Source organism: Myiozetetes cayanensis, unplaced genomic scaffold (genome assembly GCF_022539395.1).
Source record: "Myiozetetes cayanensis isolate MyiCay16 unplaced genomic scaffold, myiCay2020 scf16, whole genome shotgun sequence".
Taxonomy (NCBI): Eukaryota; Metazoa; Chordata; class Aves; order Passeriformes; family Tyrannidae; genus Myiozetetes; species Myiozetetes cayanensis.
This window is the reverse complement of record NW_026087270.1, coordinates 16,559,308-16,579,553: the sequence shown is the minus strand read 5'-3', so window position 1 is coordinate 16,579,553 and position 20,246 is coordinate 16,559,308. Positions and strand designations below refer to the sequence as shown.

At 56.4% G+C, this 20,246-nt stretch overlaps 3 protein-coding genes across 4 annotated transcripts; 2 read left to right on the top strand and 1 right to left on the bottom strand.

Annotated features, from left to right (window-relative positions):
- Positions 1–2,958: 2,958 nt before the first annotated feature.
- LOC126637905 (C-factor-like) lies at positions 2,959–8,077 on the bottom strand. The gene is made up of 6 exons (XM_050311456.1): positions 7,911–8,077; positions 5,639–5,690; positions 4,821–5,011; positions 4,323–4,481; positions 3,933–4,043; positions 2,959–3,243 (listed from the first exon to the last, which is right to left on the bottom strand). The coding sequence occupies exons 1-6, from the start codon at positions 8,049–8,051 to the stop codon at positions 3,130–3,132; spliced, it is 768 nt and encodes a 255-aa protein (XP_050167413.1). The 5' UTR covers positions 8,052–8,077; the 3' UTR covers positions 2,959–3,129.
- A 6,407-nt stretch (positions 8,078–14,484) lies between these two features.
- Positions 14,485–16,503, top strand: LOC126637906 (C-factor-like). 2 transcript variants are annotated; one of them, XM_050311458.1, is made up of 6 exons: positions 14,485–14,637; positions 14,981–15,032; positions 15,185–15,372; positions 15,637–15,795; positions 15,910–16,029; positions 16,303–16,503. In XM_050311458.1, the coding sequence occupies exons 1-6, from the start codon at positions 14,491–14,493 to the stop codon at positions 16,414–16,416; spliced, it is 780 nt and encodes a 259-aa protein (XP_050167415.1). In that variant the 5' UTR covers positions 14,485–14,490; the 3' UTR covers positions 16,417–16,503. The 2 variants fall into 2 exon arrangements, with proteins under 2 accessions (XP_050167415.1, XP_050167414.1); XM_050311457.1 differs by having other exon boundaries at positions 14,491–14,637; positions 15,910–16,012; positions 16,295–16,503.
- A 1,118-nt stretch (positions 16,504–17,621) lies between these two features.
- LOC126637904 (C-factor-like) lies at positions 17,622–19,802 on the top strand. The gene is made up of 6 exons (XM_050311455.1): positions 17,622–17,807; positions 18,166–18,217; positions 18,457–18,644; positions 18,909–19,067; positions 19,181–19,300; positions 19,602–19,802. The coding sequence occupies exons 1-6, from the start codon at positions 17,661–17,663 to the stop codon at positions 19,713–19,715; spliced, it is 780 nt and encodes a 259-aa protein (XP_050167412.1). The 5' UTR covers positions 17,622–17,660; the 3' UTR covers positions 19,716–19,802.
- Positions 19,803–20,246: the final 444 nt, after the last annotated feature.

Here is a 20,246-nt window from a genome sequence, read left to right as displayed (position 1 = left end):
TCCCGGCTAACAATAACACAGGGAGGGAGAGAAGGGATGCACAGGGCTCTGCAGGGACTGATAGTGATGGAGCAATCCCAGCCCTGCAGCTGCAGCCGTGTCAGAGGAAGCCTCAGCACATTATCTGCTGGTCCCACTCGGCTTCCTCAGCAACCCTGGTGCTGCAGGGACCGGGACCTTCCTCCTCCAGAGCCCCATTTCTCACGGACCCAAGTCGGGTCCCTGTACTTTGATGGCAGCCCAGCACCCTCCCAGCACTTGCACTCCCAGACAACCCAGCCTGCCCAGCATTAGTGTTCCCCACTGCTGATGGCTCTGGGAATGGTCACCCACGGCTCTGAGCCCCAGGACTGCTGTACCACCCAGCACAGGCACATCCCCATCCTGCTGCCCCGTCCCCCCACGCCACAGACGGTGCCCACACCTTGGCAGAAGGAAGTCTTGGCTGGAAGATGACTCCTGCCAAGGAGATCTCCAGGTCCTGGTGGAGGTCCCTGCAGTTCTGGTTGCCTCTGCTCCTGGTCCTTCCCTGGCCAGTGAGGATCTGCTGCACCTGGAGCTGCTGTGGCCGCCCGCCCTGACCACGCTGGGTGGTGTCCCAGCACTTCCTCGTGTGCTGGCTGTTTGTGACCTGCCTTCTGCCTGCTGCTCCACCTCCACAGCTGCACTGCTGTCACAGGAGCAGCCCTTTTCCGTTCTCTGTTTCCTTTCTCTGACCTCCTCCTGTAGCAGGCTTTGCCTTTCACAGGGGCTCTGCCCCACTGCTGTTTGCCCCACTTGGGCATGGGAAGTTCCCTCTCAAAAAGGGTCTCGCCCTGACCCTGGCAAGTCAGGTCAGGACTCTTCACATCCTCACTGCTCCTATCCCAAACCCTGCACCTGCCTGACTCCAATTCCTGGTGCAGGAAGTCTTTGCCAGTGGACAGTGGTCTGGAAGAAGGCAGCTGGTGGAAGACCCTGGGAATTATGGGCCTTTCCCACCACTGAGGTCAGTCCCTGGAGCCTGGAGAGCTGCTGGGCTCCCCAGAGCAGAGAGATGTTTGCCCCCAGATGCTACTATGGCTCCAGAGGGGCCAGTGGAGGCAACACACTGGTCCAGTTGGCACCTGTGCCACAGCTTCAGAACAGAGATGGACCAGCTGCTAGAAGCAGATGGATCCTAAATGACCTTTACTCTGCCCAAGCTTGCCTGTGCTCCCAAGGAACCGGTGGAGCCAGCATTTCGAGTGTCTCCCGGGGCACTGTGCTGCACCCAGGGAAAGGACACAGGGCTGTGTGCTGCCATCACGGTGGGCAGGGGGGACACTGAGGTCTGACACTGCCCAGAGCCAGGAAATAAGCCTGACACGAAGGGCAAAGCCAGCGAAAGGGAGGGAGAGGGGCAGGAAACATCCGACAGGAGAGGAAACAGGGAGATAACCGTGAGCACAAACACACAGGACTCGTGCAAAGGAAAAGCCAACACCACTTGGCAAGCCCTGGAGCAGGGAGAGCTGCCCCTCTGGCCTCTCACTGGAGAGACATGCTCACGGATCTACCAGCCCCTCACTGCCACAGCAGTCCTGTGCCACCTGCTCTGCAGACCCTCAGCCAGGCTCATGGAGCTTGTCCCAGCCTCCAGCAGTCCTGCCTCTCCCCCTGTTCCCAAGGGAGCAGTTACATCCATCTCGAGGGGCTGGCAATGATCACGGAGGGGGGACAGCTATCAGCTGTCAGCAAACCACAGTGGGGTCCCTGGCATAGCTCATCTCCCAGGATCCAGCACGTGGCACGGGACAGAAGGGAGAAACACGGAGAGAGATGGGCATGGAGCCAGCCTGGCTGGGCTCCAGCTGGCTTGTGTGCAGTAACTGGGGCGGGACAATCTCTGCCAAGGGGCAGGGAGGGCGCTCGGGGGAGGCTTGGCCGTGTCTCTGAGCCAGCACTGGGCTGAGCACAGCCACTCAGAGGCAGGATCAGGCCCTTCACCCACGCTCCTGTCCCTCAGCCATTGCTCCCAAGGGATTTCCCTCCTCCTGATAGGGAGTGCCCAGGTGGGCACTGACTCCTCTGGCCACAGATGTGAGCTGGGAAGGAGCAAAGACAAGTGAGCATTTGTGCGGGAAATCGGGTGGCTGGATCAGGTGGAAGAGCCCAGGTGGTTCAGAGCTCCCCTGAGGATGAAGCTGAGGCCAGTTCCTCCCTGCCAGGGAGCATCCAGACAGCAGCTCCCCACAGTGCTGCTGGCAGGGCTGTCCCCTGAGGTTTCCACGCCTTGGAAAGCACGGTATGGGTTGAAAAAGGGCACGTCAGCCTGGGCAAGAGGAACACACCCCCAGGCAAGGCTGGCATTAGCCCCACACCAGGGATGGGGCAGTGGAGCAGAAGAGAAGAGAGACCCAGGTTGGATCCAGCTGTCCCAGCTCCTGCAGCTGCTCCAAAAAGGACTTGCAAAGCTGTTATGGAAAGTGCCTGTGGAGTAAGAGACTCCCTCTCCATCATGAACTTTACAGGGGCATTTTGCCTCTCCTCATACCCATGGCTGGGCACCTGGAGTGCTCAGGACCCCCAAGTACAGGGTACAAGGAGCCAGGGGGCTGAGCTCCCAGCCCTGGCAGCACTGCTGCCTCCAGCACAGGCACCCTGTCCCCAAGCCCAGCCTGGCAACACTCCATGCTCTCCCTTCCCAGCCTCGAAAGCCACTGGCTTGGGAGGAACTAGAGCTGATGGGAGAGGAAAACTCACTGGTGCCTGTGACTGGCCAGGCTGCAGGGGCTGCTCTTGGAACTCACCTCTGTGGGGCAGAGAGGTGGCCCCTGGCACCTCCCTTCAGCTCAGAGCAGCTGATGACAAGGCAGACAGGTAGGATCATAGAATCATTTAGGTTAGAAAAACACCTCCAAGATCATCAAGTCCAACCATTAATGCCAGGCTGTTTTTCCCAGGGGCCAGCTCCAGAGCAGAGACAGTCTCAGCAGGGACACTGCAGCTTTATTTATTAGCAAGGTGAAGGCAGGGATCACACTCTGTACACCCACCGGAGTCCCAGGCAGGTTCCTTGCAGACCACAGAGGATTGAGCATCCCGGTGCTCCAGTGCACCCAGGCAGTCCCCTGGCACCGTGGGGTCCCTCACAGGGACAGAGAGCAGTCACCAGGGGATGGCTTTACCTTCCCAGTTGAGCAGAGTCCCGCTGTGCTTCTCGGAAAGGATTGGCAGCACAGACAGCAGCCCCCGCACGCTCGTGTCCACTGTCAGGTCAGCCTGCAACGGGCACAACGAGACACCACCGTCATTCCAGGCCATCCACCAGCACCCACTGGGCTCATGCACATGGGCAGCAAGGCTCCTTCCACCCAGAGTGAGCAGAGGACAAGCCCGCTGCGTGGGAGGGTGGTTGGGTATCTGCGTGCTCGCTGCCAACCTGGATGGAGGTGGCTTGGGCTGGAAAGCCAGCCACAGGTTTAGCCAAAACAGACACAGAGAAGATCCCTGCTGCAAATGGGATGCTGTGTGCAGGCTTCCCAAAACTCCAGTGCTGCAGGGACCACCCCCACTGCAAAACATGGATCCTGCAGGATGCGTGGAGGCCTCGTGGACCTGCAGCTCCTCGAGGAAGGGGGCACAGGATGGAATGGTGCTGCTCCTCTCCTCCCTGCTCTGCCAGATTCAGTTTCTCTGCACACCTCTGGGCTGCCCAAAGCCCCTTTTTCCCCCTGAAGAGGTACCCTGCTCACCCTGGCTATGTGTTGTGGAAATATGCAACTTCCCAGGCAGCATCACACGTCCTGCAGTGGCCCACCACACACGTGGGCAACTTGGAGAACTGAGAGGCAGCTCATTTTCCCATGGATGCCTTCTCCCAAGAGCCACCTGAGCCACCTCCTGTGAAGTCTTCTAGGCTTGGGTCCCACCCTGGGGTTCCCCTCTCGACCTGCTCAGCCAGAACCCACCTCCTGGCTGCCCATGTCCGTTTTCACCCATCCGGGGTGCAGTGCCACGCAGAGGATCCCGGCTTCCCTGTAGGTCAGAGCCTGGCACATGGTGAGCATGTTGAGGGCAGCCTGGGGGAGGAAGGAAGCATCAGCCATGGGCAGCAAAAACCTCCTTGAACATTTCCTTTCCCTCTTGCTGAGGGAGAAAAAGCAGTGCCAGGTCTTCAAGAGGCATCGTGTGTCTCCCCTGGGTGGGCACGGAGATGCCACAGGAGCTTGGGGAATGACAAGCATGGATCAGTCCCTCCACCTCGCAGTCTCAGGTGCTTCCCTGAGATCAGGCCTGGCAAGGGGCAGCTCTGACTCCCAGCAAGCTCAGGAGCACGGGCAGGTTGCCAGCCTCCATACCTTGCTGCAGCGGTAGGAGATGACAGGCTTGAAGAAGGAATCGGGCGTTTTCTTGATGGACCCCATGACAGTGGACATGTTGATGATGGCTGCCTTGCTGCAACTCAGGCCCTTTTCTTTGCTCTCCTGGGCAGCCTTCTTCAGCAGAGGCAGGAATGCCTGGGGAGAAGCAAACCTGTGGGACACCTGTGCCTCGAGCCAGCTCCGCTTATGGCAACTGCAACCCAGGGGGGAGGAGGAAGATTGGTGGGGAGCCAGGAGGGCCTGGGTGTTTTGCTGCAGTGGCTCTGCCTGCTCCCAGTGAGCCCAGCACAATGCAAGGGGGCTACAGAGGGCTTGGGTTGGGAGAGCAGCCCTAGCACTGCCCCCTCCCTCCTGCAGCCCCGGGAAACTTGGCAAAGCCCTCCGAGATCTCCGTTGTGACCACGGGCAGCCTGGAATACCCTCAAGCTGGGCCAAATTCCGTGGTGAACTTCATCCCCAGAGCTTCACCCGTACCTGGGCCATCAGCATTGGCCCCACTGCATTGGTCTTGTAGGTCCTGATCATGTCCTCGGCATCGACCGTGTCCAGCGACGCCGTGGGCGTGTAGATGCCAGCGTTGTTTATCAGCAGGTTCAGGCCCAGGCCGTTCAGCTTCCCCTCCACGATCTTCGCCGCCTCGGTGATAGCAGAGGGATTTGAGACATCTGCAGTGGGAGAGAATGGAGTCTGAGAGCCGTGGGGAAGAGGGAGGTGAAGATGCTGCGGAACAGCCGCACATCCCGACCCGCGCGGCTCTTCCACCCGCGAGCACCAGATGGTGCTGTGAAACCAGCCCTGAGCACCCGCACACCCCAACCCATCCCAAAACTGCCTCCTCCGCCCCAGAGGGTCCTACCCCGGGGAGCTGTGCTGGGACCTGCTGTGGGATGGGTCCTACAGGGGCTGCCCGGGCTCTGGGCTGATCACACGGCGTTCCCACGGGAGCTGCCACTCTCCCAGAGCCCTCTTAGTCTGGGCTGGGATTTGGGATCAAGGCAGTTCAGCTGCATGGCAGAGCAAGGATGTGGCCACTTGGCCAGGGGAGCCAGGGGCAGCCCAGGATGGGTCTCAAGAACATCCTGGTCCTGTGGCCATGGAGCAAGAAGGCTTAAGGGAATGGGGCACTGAGGCAGAGACAGTCCTGGACTTTTGGCAGCAGGACTTGAAGAAGCTCTGAAGAACTGGATCTCCATGTACAGCCTGAAGGGAGGGAGGGAGGGAGGGAAGGAGAAATGGGCCAAGCGTGGCCAGCAGCCATAAATTTACCAGCTCAAGAGACAGAGTGCACCTACCCAGCTTCACAAGAACCAGGTTTGGGTGTTTGGATGCCAAGTCTCTCAGCTCCTACAAAAAGAGACACGGAAACAATCAGCACAAGGCGATGCCAAGCATCATCCTGGGGCGCCAGCGATGGCCCGCCCTGAGGGAAACATCTTCCAGGTGTTTCTCAGCACTTGTGAACGGCTGGGCTGGGGACCTGCCTTGGTCCCCAGGCTTCTCCTGGGCCTCATAAAGCAAAGTGCAGGTGCAGAGAGCACAGCAGGGCTGCAAGTGCAAGATGCTGCAGTCACTCTCCCAAAGGGTCTCCCAGAGCCACAGCAAAGGATGAGAGCAAACCCCGAAGGACCAGCTCACCCAGGAAATTATGCAAACTGTCTGGGGATACAGCCAGAGGTGTGTGCCAGAGGCTGCTGGAAGTGAGGTGGAGGAGGAACAGCTGTGAGTGCCAGCATCAGATTTGACCTTTGGGGAAGTTACATCTGGGTCCAAAAAGTCCAGTTCCGGACCCGCTCTGCTCTGGACACTGCACCCCACACACACAAGGGAAATGAGAACCACTTTGCACATTTTTATTGACTGTTTTCAGCAAATGTGGATATTGGGAGGAATGGGTTAAAAGCAGAAGACTGTGGAGGAGGACTGTAAATCATTCAAGTGACCTTACAGATGGGAATAACCCTTGATAAACCACATGAACAGCAGCCAGTGATCTGCAAGCACGGATCTTAACGGCGCCGGCATTTCCTGGACCTCTGTACTCTACCCAGTGTTGTCAGGGATCTCCTGGTTAGTGAGATAACAGAAATAAATTAACCCTTCATGTTTCAGCCATGGATCGTCCTGGCTGCCTGCCTGTGCCTACTCACACAGTGGAGGAAGCTCTTTCCAAAAAAGGAAACTTTCCATTTCACAGTCTCTAGAAGCTCTTTGCTCTGAGCCTCCTTCAACGACAAAAACTTTCAGGCAACACAACCCAAAACACCATGGATTACTTTTAGAACTGAAAACTTCTTCCAGACATGGAAGAATGCTGCGGGAGAAACACAAACTGGTGGTTTCTTGTGAGAGGACCCGTCCAACCACCATGGAGTGGGAAGCTGCTGTCACGAGCTGTGGTCCACCTTCACTTATCTCTGGGTTTCCCCACCAGACCCCATGTTCCCACCTCAGCCCTGAGCACAGGAAATGATGGAAAATCCATCTAAATGGTTTGCGGTGGCCAACAGATGTTTCTCCTCCTTTTTTGACCAGCTGCTGGCCTCAAGAGTCTCATACCATCTCAGTACGAGCTTCACCCACCCTACCACCAGATCCAGGCACAAAGGGGCAGGAGAAGCAATGTGGCCTCAGCCTGGTGGAGTAACACTCTACCCTCGATGTCCTGTGGCAAGTCCCTGAACTCATCATTGCTCAATGGGCAGAGAGAAGAACAAGGCAAAAATAAGAGACCTGACCTAGCTTTGACCCCGCCAACTTGGGCACTGGCAGCAGCAGGAATTGGGCACCCCTGGCTCGGCAGGGTGGATTCTCACTGTGCCAGGATCACTCCTGAGATGGAATAATGCACACGTGCAAGAAGATGCAACAAGTCATCTGGAGCCAGGATCTATCAGAGAGCAAACTTCTCCAACTGCTTGTATTTCGGTGGGGGGGGGCAACAGCAAGCAGAAGACTGGAAAGCTGGAACCTGAGGGAAGCTGGAAGCACGGGGAGGCTTTGTGATCCCCGGCAGAAGCAGCACGTGCGAGCCTCTCCCATTTTAGCGAAGTGGGAAGCGGGTGGAGGGGGGATCCCACAGCTCCCCGGGCCACCAGTTTTGCAGACCCCAGGTCTTGAATCCCCAGGTTTTGAATCGGCAGGCTTTGCAGAGGGCAGTATGACGATTCAAGTTTTGAATCGGCAGGCTTTGCAGAGGGCAGTATGACGATTCAGACGGAGCAGCACCGCTGCCGTTCCCACCTCCTCAGCCAGCCCCAGGCACTGAGTCAGCCCCGCTCCGGCGGGCACGGGAGAAGCCTTGGCACGGGAGAAGCCTTGGCACGGGAGAAGCCTTGGCACGGGAGGGGCGGGTCGGGGCGAAGCCTTGGCACGGGAGGGGCGGGTCGGGGCACCTCCAACGCGGCCCAGAATAGCCCAGCGGCCGATTCCTCACCCGGAGCACTTCAGGAGACTTTCACCCGGGGCAGGGCGGGCTGGCAACACCCGATCCCCGCGGCAGCAGCGAGCTGCGAGCTGCCCGAGCCTGTGACCTGCGCGCACCCCCCCACCACTGCCCGCACTGACCTGGGCTCGGGGCCCCTCGGGGTCCCGGCAGGTCGCGAAGATCCAGGCGGGGGGTCTCGGCGAGCCCAGCAGCTGCTTGACCAGCTCCAGCCCGATGCCGCGGTTGGAGCCGGTCAGCAGCACCGTCCGCGCCGCCGCCATCGCCGCCCGGCCGGGCCGCCCGCACCGCCCCCGGCCCCGCTGACCGCCCCCGGCCCCGCTGACCGCCCCCGGCCCCGCTGACCGGCCCCGGCCCCGCTGACCGGCCCCCGGCCCCGCTGACCGCCCCCGGCCCCGCTGACCGCCCCCGGCCCCGCTGACCGCCCCCGGCCCCGCTGACCTCCCCCCGGCCCCGCTGACCGCCCCGGGGGTGCCCCAACCACCGGGGGATGGGGGGGACACGCCTGGGCTGTGTTTTCTCCTTCCCGGCTAATATTCCCAGCACAAACACAGCACCCACCGCATCCCAGCCCCTGGACGTCCCCGCGCGGGGAGGAGCGATGCGCGGGGGTTTGGGGGGGAGGGAGGGGGGCTGTGGGGACCCCCCGTGTGTTCCCAAGGGTGGTGTGCCAGGCAGAAAGCTGGCAGGGGTTCTTGGGTGGTGTCTGCGGCACCTTGAGCACGGTAACCTTTACCTAAGATAAGGGTAAAAAAAACCCAAACCCTGAACTCTTTTAGCACCGGGAGGTACCAAGCCCTTCACAGATGGTTTTATTGCCTGCCCAGAAACGCACTTAGAGGGAGAGTGGCATGGTCTCAAGCTCTGCCAGGAGAGGTGTAGGTGGGATATTAGGAAGAAATTCTTTACAGAGAGGGTAATCAGGCTTTGGAATGGGCTGCCCAGGGAGGTGGTGGATTCTCCGTCCCTGGAGGTGTTTAAGATGAGACTGGATGTGGCACTTAGTGCCATGGTCTAGTAACTTATTGGCAGTGGATCAAGGGTTGGACTTAATGATCTCAGAGGTCCTTGTGAAAAATTGAGGAACTGATTTTATTCCAAGCAAATTAAAATGAACAGAGGGTACTAACAAAAGAACTATTTCTGTATATTTACTAACTTATAGGCGTACCGTGGAGACTGTAAGGTGAAGGGTCCTATCTGGACCTCTCACCAGGGATCTTTCGCGGCCGGGAACAGGGAACAAATTATGAATAAAAATGTATTCCTCTGTGCCATGTGGATACACAGAGAGACCCTCCATGCCTTGCAATGTGAGGATGATGCAAGACCCCCCTGTACGAGCCCAGGGGAGGTATGTTGCAACCAGCCAAAAGATAACAGCCACTTCAAAAGCAGAGAAATTACCTTTTAAGGCAACAAGCGGACAGTAAAATGAATATTCAACAATTGATATCAAAGGGTACAAAAAGCACGGTTTTCAAACAGCGGTGTGCTCTTTGTTTGATTCAAAGGTGCACCCAGTGCTGGAAATGGGTACCCAGCACTGCAATAAAAATCTCTTGCTATATTTCTTTGTCCTGCAGGTATTTTTGCCGTCTTCAAAATTCCAGAGAAAAAGTAACTTATAACAGTCCTTTCCAACCCATCTGATTCCATGATTATTTCTGTTGCTTATTTTCAGCCTTGCTTGACAAACACTAGACAAATCATCTCTGATACTGATAAATCAGAAACTAAATGCTTATATCAGCATAGTGGTAGCATCAGGTGATCTATGTTAACTTTATCCTTCTCTGTGTTTGAGCCTCTGCTCATCCCAGTTTACTTCGGGATATTAAAATGCTTTGAGAACCTTTTTTTTTATGTATAGTACAGAAGTTGGGATTTAATAAAAAATCTTTGGTAAAATATAAAATAAATAGACTAAAAAGAAGGAACCCTCCTTATGGCAGACATTTGGATTAAATTGTGCAGGCCGATTACATTAACAAGCTCTTCCTAGGAGCTTGTTTCCAAAAGCCTTGGATCCAGGGATCCCCCATGATGTGCTGTGCAGAAAAGGGTTAATGGGCAGCCCCAGCTGAAGGCAGGAGGACCCTGTTGTGAATGCAAATGTGACCCGTGAAAGAAAGGCAGCTCTGAGCAAATACTTCCCCATGAGGGCCTTGCTTGACCTGCTTTTATGTTGCTGTTTCCATATAAAACAGGGGATTATCGATTCTATGAAAACATTGTTAGTTAAGAATTGAGAGGCCCGCAGAAGGTAATAATAAGAAATGCAGCCAAAAAGAAAAAAAAAAGAAAAAAAGAAAAAACCCAAACCAACCAGCCAAACAAACAAAAAACCAAACCAAACCAAAAAAACCCCAGAGTTTACCCAAGAGCATTGGGAAACTCCTGCTGCCTGGTAAAGCCTGAGCCTGATACTGATGCATTTTAAGTGCTTGAGAGTACAAATCATAGAATCACCTAGTTCCCCCCCTCCTTGCCATGACACACCCCACTAAACCTCTACAAGAATACAAAGAAGTATTTGAGTTCACTTAGCTAAAAAATCTAAGCTATTAATTCCTGTTATCAGCTCGTTGAACTTGTAATTCAATTAAAGTTTCCGCAGTGTAAAAACCAAAATACATGTGGGAACAAGTCCTTTGCACTGAGCTGATGGATCCATCAGCTTTAATCGCTGGAATTAGGAAAAAAAAATGCAGTTAGAGGGAGAGGGGGAAACATCTTAGAAAAAAAAAAAAAGCAAGTAAGTTTTTCCCCCTCCCTCTTAACAAATACAGTTTGAAGCCCGAAGGAACAACTGTGGGAAGTTTTAATTTCTGCTGATAAATACCAGTGCAGCCCGTTTTACCCAAGCAGAGTGCAGTCCCCACAGCTACTTAGAGAACAATATGAATTTTTGCCTTTCACAGACTGCATTTCTCTGCTCAGCTCTGTGGGCATTAGGTCACATCATCTACACTGGCATGACATTTTTGGAGTAGCGGGGTGCTCAGCTTTTAACTTCTTTGCAGGAAGTAAATTTTCAATAGTTCCTTAGATGCTTTTTAATTTAAAGATTGTGGCCACTGTTTCACGATGAAACGCTTTTCCTTAATAAGACTTGATGATTTTTTTTTTCAACTTGATTCCTAAATTAACATCTGCAGGATAACCCATCCCTCTATCCTTAGAGGGTGGCAGAAAAGAAGGTCTGTGGGGATCTGTGGTGTCCCTGTGGGTCCTGGCAATGCTGTTCTGTCCCTGTGGTCAACTGGCAGTGCTTGCCAGCACTGCTGCACCCAGGTAGCTGAGGCACCTTGACTGCTTGAATGTCCTCAGAAAAAAGGTTCTGAACTCAGTGTGAGGCCCCAGGCTGACAGTGGGTGGCCCAAGGGAGTTTGAATGGAGATCTGAGCATTTTAAATCTCCGAGTCACAGAATCACAGAATGGTTTGGGTTGGAAGGAAGCTTGGAGACCATCTTGTTCCAACCACCCTGCCGTGAGTGGGGACACCTTCCAGTAGACCAAGTTGCTCAGAGCCCCATCCAACCTGACCTTGAACACTTCCAGGGCCTCACCACCCTCATAGGAAAGGATTTCTGCTTGGGAGCTGCAGTTAAGCTCAGGCTCTCACCCCCAGTCCCTGCATTGTTTTGCAGTGGGATGTCACTGGCCATGGAATCACATCATAAAATCACAGAATGGCTTCTGTTGGAAGAGCCCTTACAGATCACGAGGCTCCAACCCCCAGTAGATCACTAATCCTCTTTAGCCCAAAAGAAAATGAGTCAAGGCAGGTGGGAGCCTGCCCAGCTTCACTTACAGTGCTGGGTCTCACCCCACCCTTTGATCAGTGGCTCATTCATCACCATCTATTGATTCTTTAGCAAGTGACTAATGGGCGATGACATGTCCCAAAGAGACCTGAGTGCATTGTGAAGCAAATCCGCTTGATAAATAGAAGCCAGTTTATTCTTATTTGCTGTAGATTAAACGTGCTAAAGCTCATTGTGCCACACCCCCACCCCCTTGGCAGGCAGAGAAAAGCATGTTCCCCCGAGTTTCTGTGAGCAGCATTGTCGTTGTGCAATCACCTCCATGAGTGTGGCCGCACCTGGGCTTGCAGCAAATGAGGGAGGACAAGGTGTGACTGGAAAACTGGCTCCAGGGTCTCCTCAGTGTGGACATGTGGAAAACATCCCCGGGTGAAATTTTCAGCCGAGGGAGCTGTGGGGGCTCAGCCCGGAGGAAAGGAGGCTCAGGGGGCCCCTTTTTGGTCTCTACAGCTCCCTGAAAAAAGGGTGTAGCCAGGTGAGGGTTGGTCTCTTCTCCAAAGAGACAAGAGGAAACGGACTCAGGTTGTGCCAGGGAATGTTTGGACTGGATATCAGGGAAAAATTCTTCACAAAAAGGGTTTTCAAGCATTGGTGCAGGCTGCTCAGGAAAGTGGTGGTGTCACCATCCCTGGAAGTGTTCAGAAAGTGTGTGGACCTGGTTTAGTGGTGGAATTGGCAGTGCTAGCAGAATGGTTAGACTCTTGCTTGATCTTAGAGGTCTTTTCCAACCCGTGATTTTAAGGACTTTAATGCTCAGCTTAAGGTTTAGACTGTGCAGGAACATTTCAGAGCAAAAGAACCATCAGAATCCCCTCTTAGGAGGTGGCCTGAGGTCCCTTCCAGAGGCCTGGGGACAGCAGCAGCCCTTGTGACAAGGCTGGGCTGTAAGGCAGTGAGGCTGGTTGCTTTCCCCTCTGCCTCTTTGTCCAGGTTGGACTCTGACTCCTGGTGTTTAAACTCTAATAATCTCTAATGCAGTGTGGGGCCCCACAGCAAAGTCAACACTATAAAGTTACCACTTCAAAACGGATGGCTACACGAATGTGGTGACACAGCAAAACCAGTAGATTTGAAAGGTTAATTATTTGGTTTCTGGTGCCATCTGGTTCTGAGTCACTGTGGAGCTTTCACACAGGTTGGGGGTGATGGCCTCATCCTCTGCCTAGAAGAAGAAAACCATGGAAGTCTGTTTGGAGGAGCTGAGCTCTGGTGCAAATGGCATCTGTTGGTGAGTATAGTTGAGACCTGTGGTGTTTAAAAGGAAACACTGAAATGATCTAAAGGAGCCTGAATGCCAGTCCAGCCATCTGGGAGTTCCCCAGTGAGAGATCAGTCTGAGACAGAAGCTGAAAAACCCAGAGCTTTGTACTGCTGCTAAATGGTAGGAATTCACAAGGCAAAAGGAGTCTCTCAACCCAATGAGGAAAACTTGAGGTCTGATGAACCTCAAGAAAGAAAATGGGGAAAAAACCGTGAGTTGTGTGGAACTGAAGGAGAGGCTGAGGCTTGACAGAGGTGAGGAAGGGAGCAGAGAGGAGATGCATGATCAGCTCACCATACAAGCTGCAGAGGGGCAGGAGGGAAGGTTGCTGCTGCTGTGTTCCTGCAGAGGAATGTTTTACCCAGCACTGGATGGCCATCGATGCCAAAGCAGTTCATGGGATGCTGGTGCAGACAGGACTGTGGGACCACAAAAAGGGACCTTGCTGTGAAAGCAAAGCAGTGAAAAAGGCAGAGGGGTCAAACCCCAGTCTTGGTGGCCATGAGGTTGTCCAAGTGACTGAAAGGTGTGTGAGTGCCTGATGTGCTGATATTGTACCTGTGTGCAAAGTCTCATGAAGAACAAGGGAGGAACTAAGCCAATACATTAGCAGGGAACATTATCCACGAGTTCCCGAAGGGGGAACTTTGGTTACCACCTGCCAGCAGAGATTATTTCTCATTTGCCATGCTAAAAAGCACTCTGTGTTGTGTGCACTTCTGTCACGTGCGCTGGGCTTTATCTCCAGGACCAAGCAAACAAAATGGTAAGTTTTACTCCATCTGTGAAGGGAAATGAACATCTGCTGGCAAAGCTTGCTACGAGAGCAGAAGAAGGCTGGGGCTGCCACCAACCTGCCTGTTCCAGGGTGCAGAGGGGCAGGAACATGTGATGTACACACGCACCAAATCCAGCCCTGAAAACCTGTAACGTGTCACTCGAGAGGACTGGACAGCCCTGGGCTTCCCTGGGGGTAGCATGGAGGTGACAGGGGAGGTGGAGAATGGGGCTTGGACCAGGGCATGTCCTCTGCAGGTGGATGTCCCGGGCACCTGAGTCCTCTGTGGCTCTGAGCAGAGGGACAGCTCAGCTTAGGGGTGGGTGATGTGCTGGCCACGCAGGTCCCATCCTTCTGCCAGGAGGCCATGATGGGTTTGCTCCACTCCACGAGTCTTTCACCTAACAATGAGCAAGTGGTCACTGTCTTGGAAGAGGGGAGGCAGAGAACATCTGCTCAGGGACATCTGAGGCACAACCCACTGCAATGTGCAAAGACCATCAAGCCCACCCAAGCTATGGAACTTCCCCCATCAACCCACATGCTACTCCCTTCCCTCCTCACCCACAACAGCCTCACCTGGATCATGGCACCAGGTTACCCAAGAACAGCAGAATTTGCCTGAAAAACCCAAGTGATTTTTGCCTTTAGGTAACTAGGACAGGCTCCCAGCCAGGATCTGTGTCCTAGAGCAAAAAGACCTGGAGATGTTGCTCCTCCTGGAGAGGAGCCGAGGGTTGGAGCAAACCTCGAGTGACTGGGGTGTGTCTGTGAAGTATGCTGTCAGGAAACATTAGTGGGCTGAGAAAACAGCAGAGGGAGGAGAAGCAACATGGGAGAGCTTTGTGTCCGCTCCGTCCTGGTAACTGGGGCCAACCGGGGCCTCGGGCTGGGGCTCGTCCAGCGTCTGCTGGGGTTGCCAAAACCTCCACAGTGGGTGTTTGCAACCTGTCGGGACCCCAAGGGGCAGCGAGCACAGGTGAGGCCGGGCTGGGAGGCAGTGGCTGTGCTGGGGGACGGGAGTGCTCAGTGCCAGGGTGGAGGTTAGAGCTGGGAGGGGGTTTGGAAAGGGTTGGAGCTGCACCGGGGCAGCTGCAGCACAGGGCAGCTGGGCAGGGGTGCCCGTGGGGGCAGCTGTGAGTGGGATGTGTGGAGGGCACAGAGGTACGTGGTGTGTGAGGGAGGCACAGAGCACTCCCCACCCATTGGGACTGGGGCAGCTGGAGCAGGGTGCTGGGCACAGGTTTAGACTGGCTTTGCTGGGAGAGCCTTTGCACAGCTGTTCCAGCCTGTCAGTGCCGATGTTGTGACTTCTCTTGCAGGAATTACAGAATTTGGCCTCCAAACATCCCAACCTGGTCATCATCCCTCTCGGTAGGTTCCCTCTTGCCCCAGTTCCTCTGGCAAATGCCTGGGCACTCATCACAGCCCTGGGAACCCCACACTGGAGGGAACTGTGGGGGGCACATTCCTGGGGGCCCCAAGCCAACACAGGGGCACTGAGCTCCCCTATGTTGGCTCTGCAGAAGTTGCCAACCCCACCAGCATCAAGGCGGCCGCAGTCAGAGTTGGGGAGCACCTGGGGGGCTCTGGGCTGAACCTTCTCATCAACAATGCTGGAATTGTCAAGATCACCAAGATTGAAAATGAGACACTGGAGGACATGACCGAGATTTACACCACCAACACGGTTGGGCCTCTGCTGATGGGCCAGGTGAGACCCTCACCCAAGCTGGGCTGTGCTGGGGGAGCGGGAAGGGCTGGTGGGAGGGGGTCCTGCTTCTAATCTGGTACCCAGTGATGAGAAGCTCATGAAGCTGTGGACTGGAGCTCAGGAGCTGAAGCCTGGCGGGCTGGGGCAGTGGGGAGAGGAGGGACAATGTTCTGATGCTGGTGCCAAAGCTGCCCACTGTGGAAGGAGCTGGTCCTCTCCCATGTGCCACATCCACGTCTCCCCACCTCCTCTTCCTCCTCACAGGCATTCCTGCCCTTGCTGAAGAAGGCTGCCCAGGGGAGCCCAGGCTCAGGGCTGAGCTGCAGCAGGGCAGCCATCGTCAACATGTCCAGCATTGGTGGCTCCATTGCTTCTCTTTATGCTTGGGAGGAGATGCAAGTTACCTCGTACCGCTGCAGCAAGGTACTGTCACACCGTGCTGGGGACAGATTTGCTTCCCCTGCCCTGCCACAGCTGCAGGTCCCCTTGCACCCCCCCTTCCCCTCCCACCACCATCCCTGCCCTGTCTCCCCACAGGCTGCTCTGAACATGCTGAGCAAGTGCCAGTCCCTGGCATACCAGGAGCACGGCATCCTCTGCATCGCTCTCCACCCTGGCTGGGTGCAAACTGACCTGGGCAGCTCCGCTGGACACATGGTAGGAATTCCACCAAGGCGGGTCCATCAGAGCCCCTGTGCTGATTTTGCACAGGTGGAAATTACTGCCCTGATCCCCTGCCTGTGACTTCCCTCCCTGCCTGATCCCTGCCAAGGCAGGTCCTGGTCCTGGGTGCTCGGTTCCCTGCTCAGACTCCCTGTACAGGGTGTCCCAGGTTTTCAGTTTTCCCCTTGCACTGGAGTGTCTCCTTGCCCCAGCCTTGGCTGCCCCATGGCCTGGGGCATGGGCTGCCTCTCCCCCTTTGCTCCACAGCCCCCCGTGACAGTGGATGACAGCGTGAAAGGGATGCTGAAGGTGCTCTCCTCCCTCTCCGAGAAGGACACCGGCACCTTCGTGGACTGGGAAGGGAAGGTCGTGCCCTGGTGAGACACCGGTTCAGGATCCTGGCAGCTGTGGCAACCTTTGCTGCTGCTCCCACCTGCCCCACATCCTCAATAAAGCTCTGTAAGACCACCTGGCTCTGCCATGTGCTGCCAACTCATGGGGCAGCCCCTTCCCAGATGTCCCACTCCTCGTCCCACACACGGTGCTCAGGCAGCACACAGGGAGTGTGTGCTGGGTTGAATGGGAGGGTTGAGACTGAGGATGTGGAGATGGAGCAGGGAGACATTAGCTCCTAAGGTTATAGAGGTGGGGGACACAGGGGGACTGCAGTGACATTTGGAGAAGGGGAGAGAAGCAGCTTCCCAAACCCTTCTCTTCTTGGAGCTCCACAGCCAAGCACCTTGTCACCCTGGGCAGCCTGGAAGAGGCACAGCCCTGCCAGCACAGCCTGGGGCATGGGTGGGCAGGAGGGCGCACATTTGCCAGCCAGAAAATGGCTGTGGAGGTGGGAAATGAGACTTGGCCCCTGGGCAAAGCATCAGCACAACCTGCCTGAAAGGCTCAGTCCCGGCTGCTGCTGTGCCGGTCTCTGTGCTGCTGCCTGGGAGAACCAGGCAGGGGCTGGGTGAGCGGGGCAGGGGGTGCCCCCATGGGCTTCCCCCCTCCTCGGGCACCGTGCACGGCAGAGCATCCCCAGCACCTCCCCTGGCACCTCACCTTGCTGGCACGGTACGGGTACATGGGGGCCTCTGGCACCCCGAGGCACAGCCCGATGGATGCCAGATCTTTCACTTGACAATCAGGGAATGGGCATTGTCTTGGAAGAGGCAAGAGCAAGGCAGAGAATGTCTGCTCATCTGAGGCACGACCTGGCTCAGGGGATCTGGGACGGGGGTGAGATCAGCCTGTTCCCTGCGCACATTGGGTCCAATTTAGAAAGCCCATCCTGTGAAACATCAGACCTCCCTGAGCCATGGAGTTTTCCACATCCCCTTCCATACACCACTCCCTCCCTCCTCACCCCCAACAGCCTCCCCTGTATTATGGCACCAGGTTTCCCAAGGCCATCAGAATTTGCCTGAAGAAGCCAAGTGATTTTTGCCCTTTGGTAACAAGATGGGCTCCCAGCCAGGATCTATATCCTGGAGTTTGAAGGTCTGGAGAAGCTGAACCTGGATCCAAGGGTTGGTGCAGCCCTGAGTGGGTGGAGTGTCCATGGAAAACATTATAAGGAAACGTTAGGGAGCTGAGCAAACATTGTGAGCTGCAGCAGAGGGAGAAGCAACATGGGAGAGCTTTGTGCCCGCTCTGTCCTGGTGACTGGGGCCAACCGGGGCCTCGGCCTGGGGCTCGTCCAGCACCTCCTGAAGATGCCAAACCCACCCCAGTGGGTCTTTGCAGGCTGTCGGGACCCCAAGGGAAAGCAAGCACAGGTGAGGCTGAGCTGGGAGGCAGTGGCTGTGCTGGGGAATGGGAGTGGTCAGTGCTGGGGGGAAATTAGAGCAGGGAGGGGGTTTGTGAGGGGCTGGAGCTGCAGCCAGGCAGCCACAGCACAGGGCAGCTGGGCTGGGACACCCTGGGAGCAGCTGTGCATGGCCTGTGTGGAGGGAACAGTGACACTTGGTCATGGGGCACTCCCCATCTATTGGGTTCAGGGCAGCTGGGTCAGGGTGCTGTGCATGCTGTGGTTCAGGGTTAGACCTGGAGTGACACAGGCTTTGCTTGGGAAGGGCTGAGCCTCTGCACAGCCCCTCCTGCCTCTCGGTGCCCACACAGTGCCCTCTCTTGCAGGAGTTACAGAATTTGGCCTCCAAGCACTCCAACCTGATCATCATTCCACTCGGTAGGTGCCCCGAGGTGGGAACCTTTGCCCCAGTTCCTCTGGCGAGTGCCCAAGCGCTGGGCACACCCTGGCATCCCCTGTGCTGGGAGGGAGCCGTGCCAATGGGCTGCTGCTTGTGGGGCCATCGGGCACTGCCAACGCTCCTGCCCACGAGCAGCCCTGAAGGCACATCCCTGGGGGAACACAGGACACCCCAAACTAACACAGGGGCACTGAGCTCCCCTATGTCGGCTCTGCAGAAGTTGCCAACCCCGCCAGCATCAAGGCGGCCGCAGCCAGAGTTGGGGAGCACCTGGGGGGCTCTGGGCTGAACCTTCTCATCAACAATGCTGGAATCGCCAAGGTGACCAAGATTGAAAATGAGACACTGGAGGACATGACCGAGATTTACACCACCAACACGGTTGGGCCTCTGCTGATGGGCCAGGTGAGACCCTCACCCAAGCTGGGCTGTGCTGGGGGAGCGGGAAAGGCTGGTGGGAGAGGGTCCTGCTTCCAATCTGGTACCCAACGATGAGAAGCTCGTGGAGCCATGGGCTGGAGCTCAGGAGCTGGAGCCTGGCAGGCTGGGGCAGTGGGGAGAGGAGGGACAATGTTCTGCTGCTGATGCCAATGCTGCCCACTGTGGAAGGAGCTGGTCCTCTCCCCTGTGCCACATCCACGTCTCCCCACCTCCTCTTCCTCCTCACAGGCGTTCCTGCCCTTGCTGAAGAAGGCTGCCCAGGGGAGCCCGGGCTCAGGGCTGAGCTGCAGCAAGGCAGCCATCATCAACATGTCCAGCAAAGGGGGCTCCATCACTCATCTAGAGGGTTGGGAAGTGATGCATTATACCTCATACCGCTGCAGCAAGGTACTGTCACACCGTGCTGGGGACAGATTTGCTTCCCCTGCCCTGCCACAGCTGCAGGTCCCCTTGCACCCCCCTTCTCCTCCCACCACCATCCCTGCCCTGTCTCCCCACAGGCTGCTCTGAACATGCTGAGCAAGTGCCAGTCCCTGGCATACCGGGAGGACGGCATCCTCTGCATCGCTCTCCACCCTGGCTGGGTGCAAACTGACATGGGCAGCGGTGCTGGATACATGGTAGGAATTCCACCAAGGCGGGTCTATCAGAGCCCCTGTGCTGATTTTCCAGGGGCAGAAGTTGCTGTCGTGATTCCCTGTGCACAACTTCCCATCCTGCCTGATCCCTGCCAGGGCAGCTCTCCCTGTCCTGGTCCCGGGTGCTGGGTGCCCCCATCCCCTCGGTTCCCTGCTCAGCCCCTCTGCCTGGGGTTGTCAGCTTTCCCCTCGCCCTGGAGTGGCTCCTTGCCCTGGCTCCAGCTGCTCCAGGGCCCTCAGCCTGGCCTGGTGCATGGGCTGCCTCTTCCCCTTTGCCCCACAGCCCCCCCTGACAGTGGATGACAGCGTGAAAGGGATGCTGAAGGTGCTCTCCTCCCTCTCCGAGAAGGACACCGGCACCTTCGTGGACTGGGAAGGGAAGGTCGTGCCCTGGTGAAATGCCAGTTCAGGATCCTGGCAGCTGTGGCAACCTTTGCTGCTGCTCCCACCTGCCCCACATCCTCAATAAAGCTCTGTAAGACCACCTGGTAGTGTCATGTGCTGCCAACTCATGGGGCAGCCCCTTCCCAGATGTCCCACTCCTCGTCCCACACACGGTGCTCAGGCAGCACACAGGGAGTGTGTGCTGGGTTGAATGGGAGGGTTGAGACTGAGGATGTGGAGATGGAGCAGGGAGACATTAGCTCCTAAGGTTACAGAGGTGGGGGACACAGGGGAACTGCAGTGACATTTGTGGGGTGGAGAAGGGGAGAGAAGCAGCTTCCCAAACCCTTCTCTTGTTGGAGCTCCACAGCCAAGCACCTTGTCACCCTGGGCAGCCTGGAAGAGGCACAGCCCTGCCAGCACAGCCGGGGGCATGGGTGGGCAGGAGGGCGCACATTTGCCAGCCAGAAAATGGCTGTGGAGGTGGGAAATGAGACTTGGCCCCTGGGAGAACCAGGCAGGGGCTGGGTGAGCGGGGCAGGGG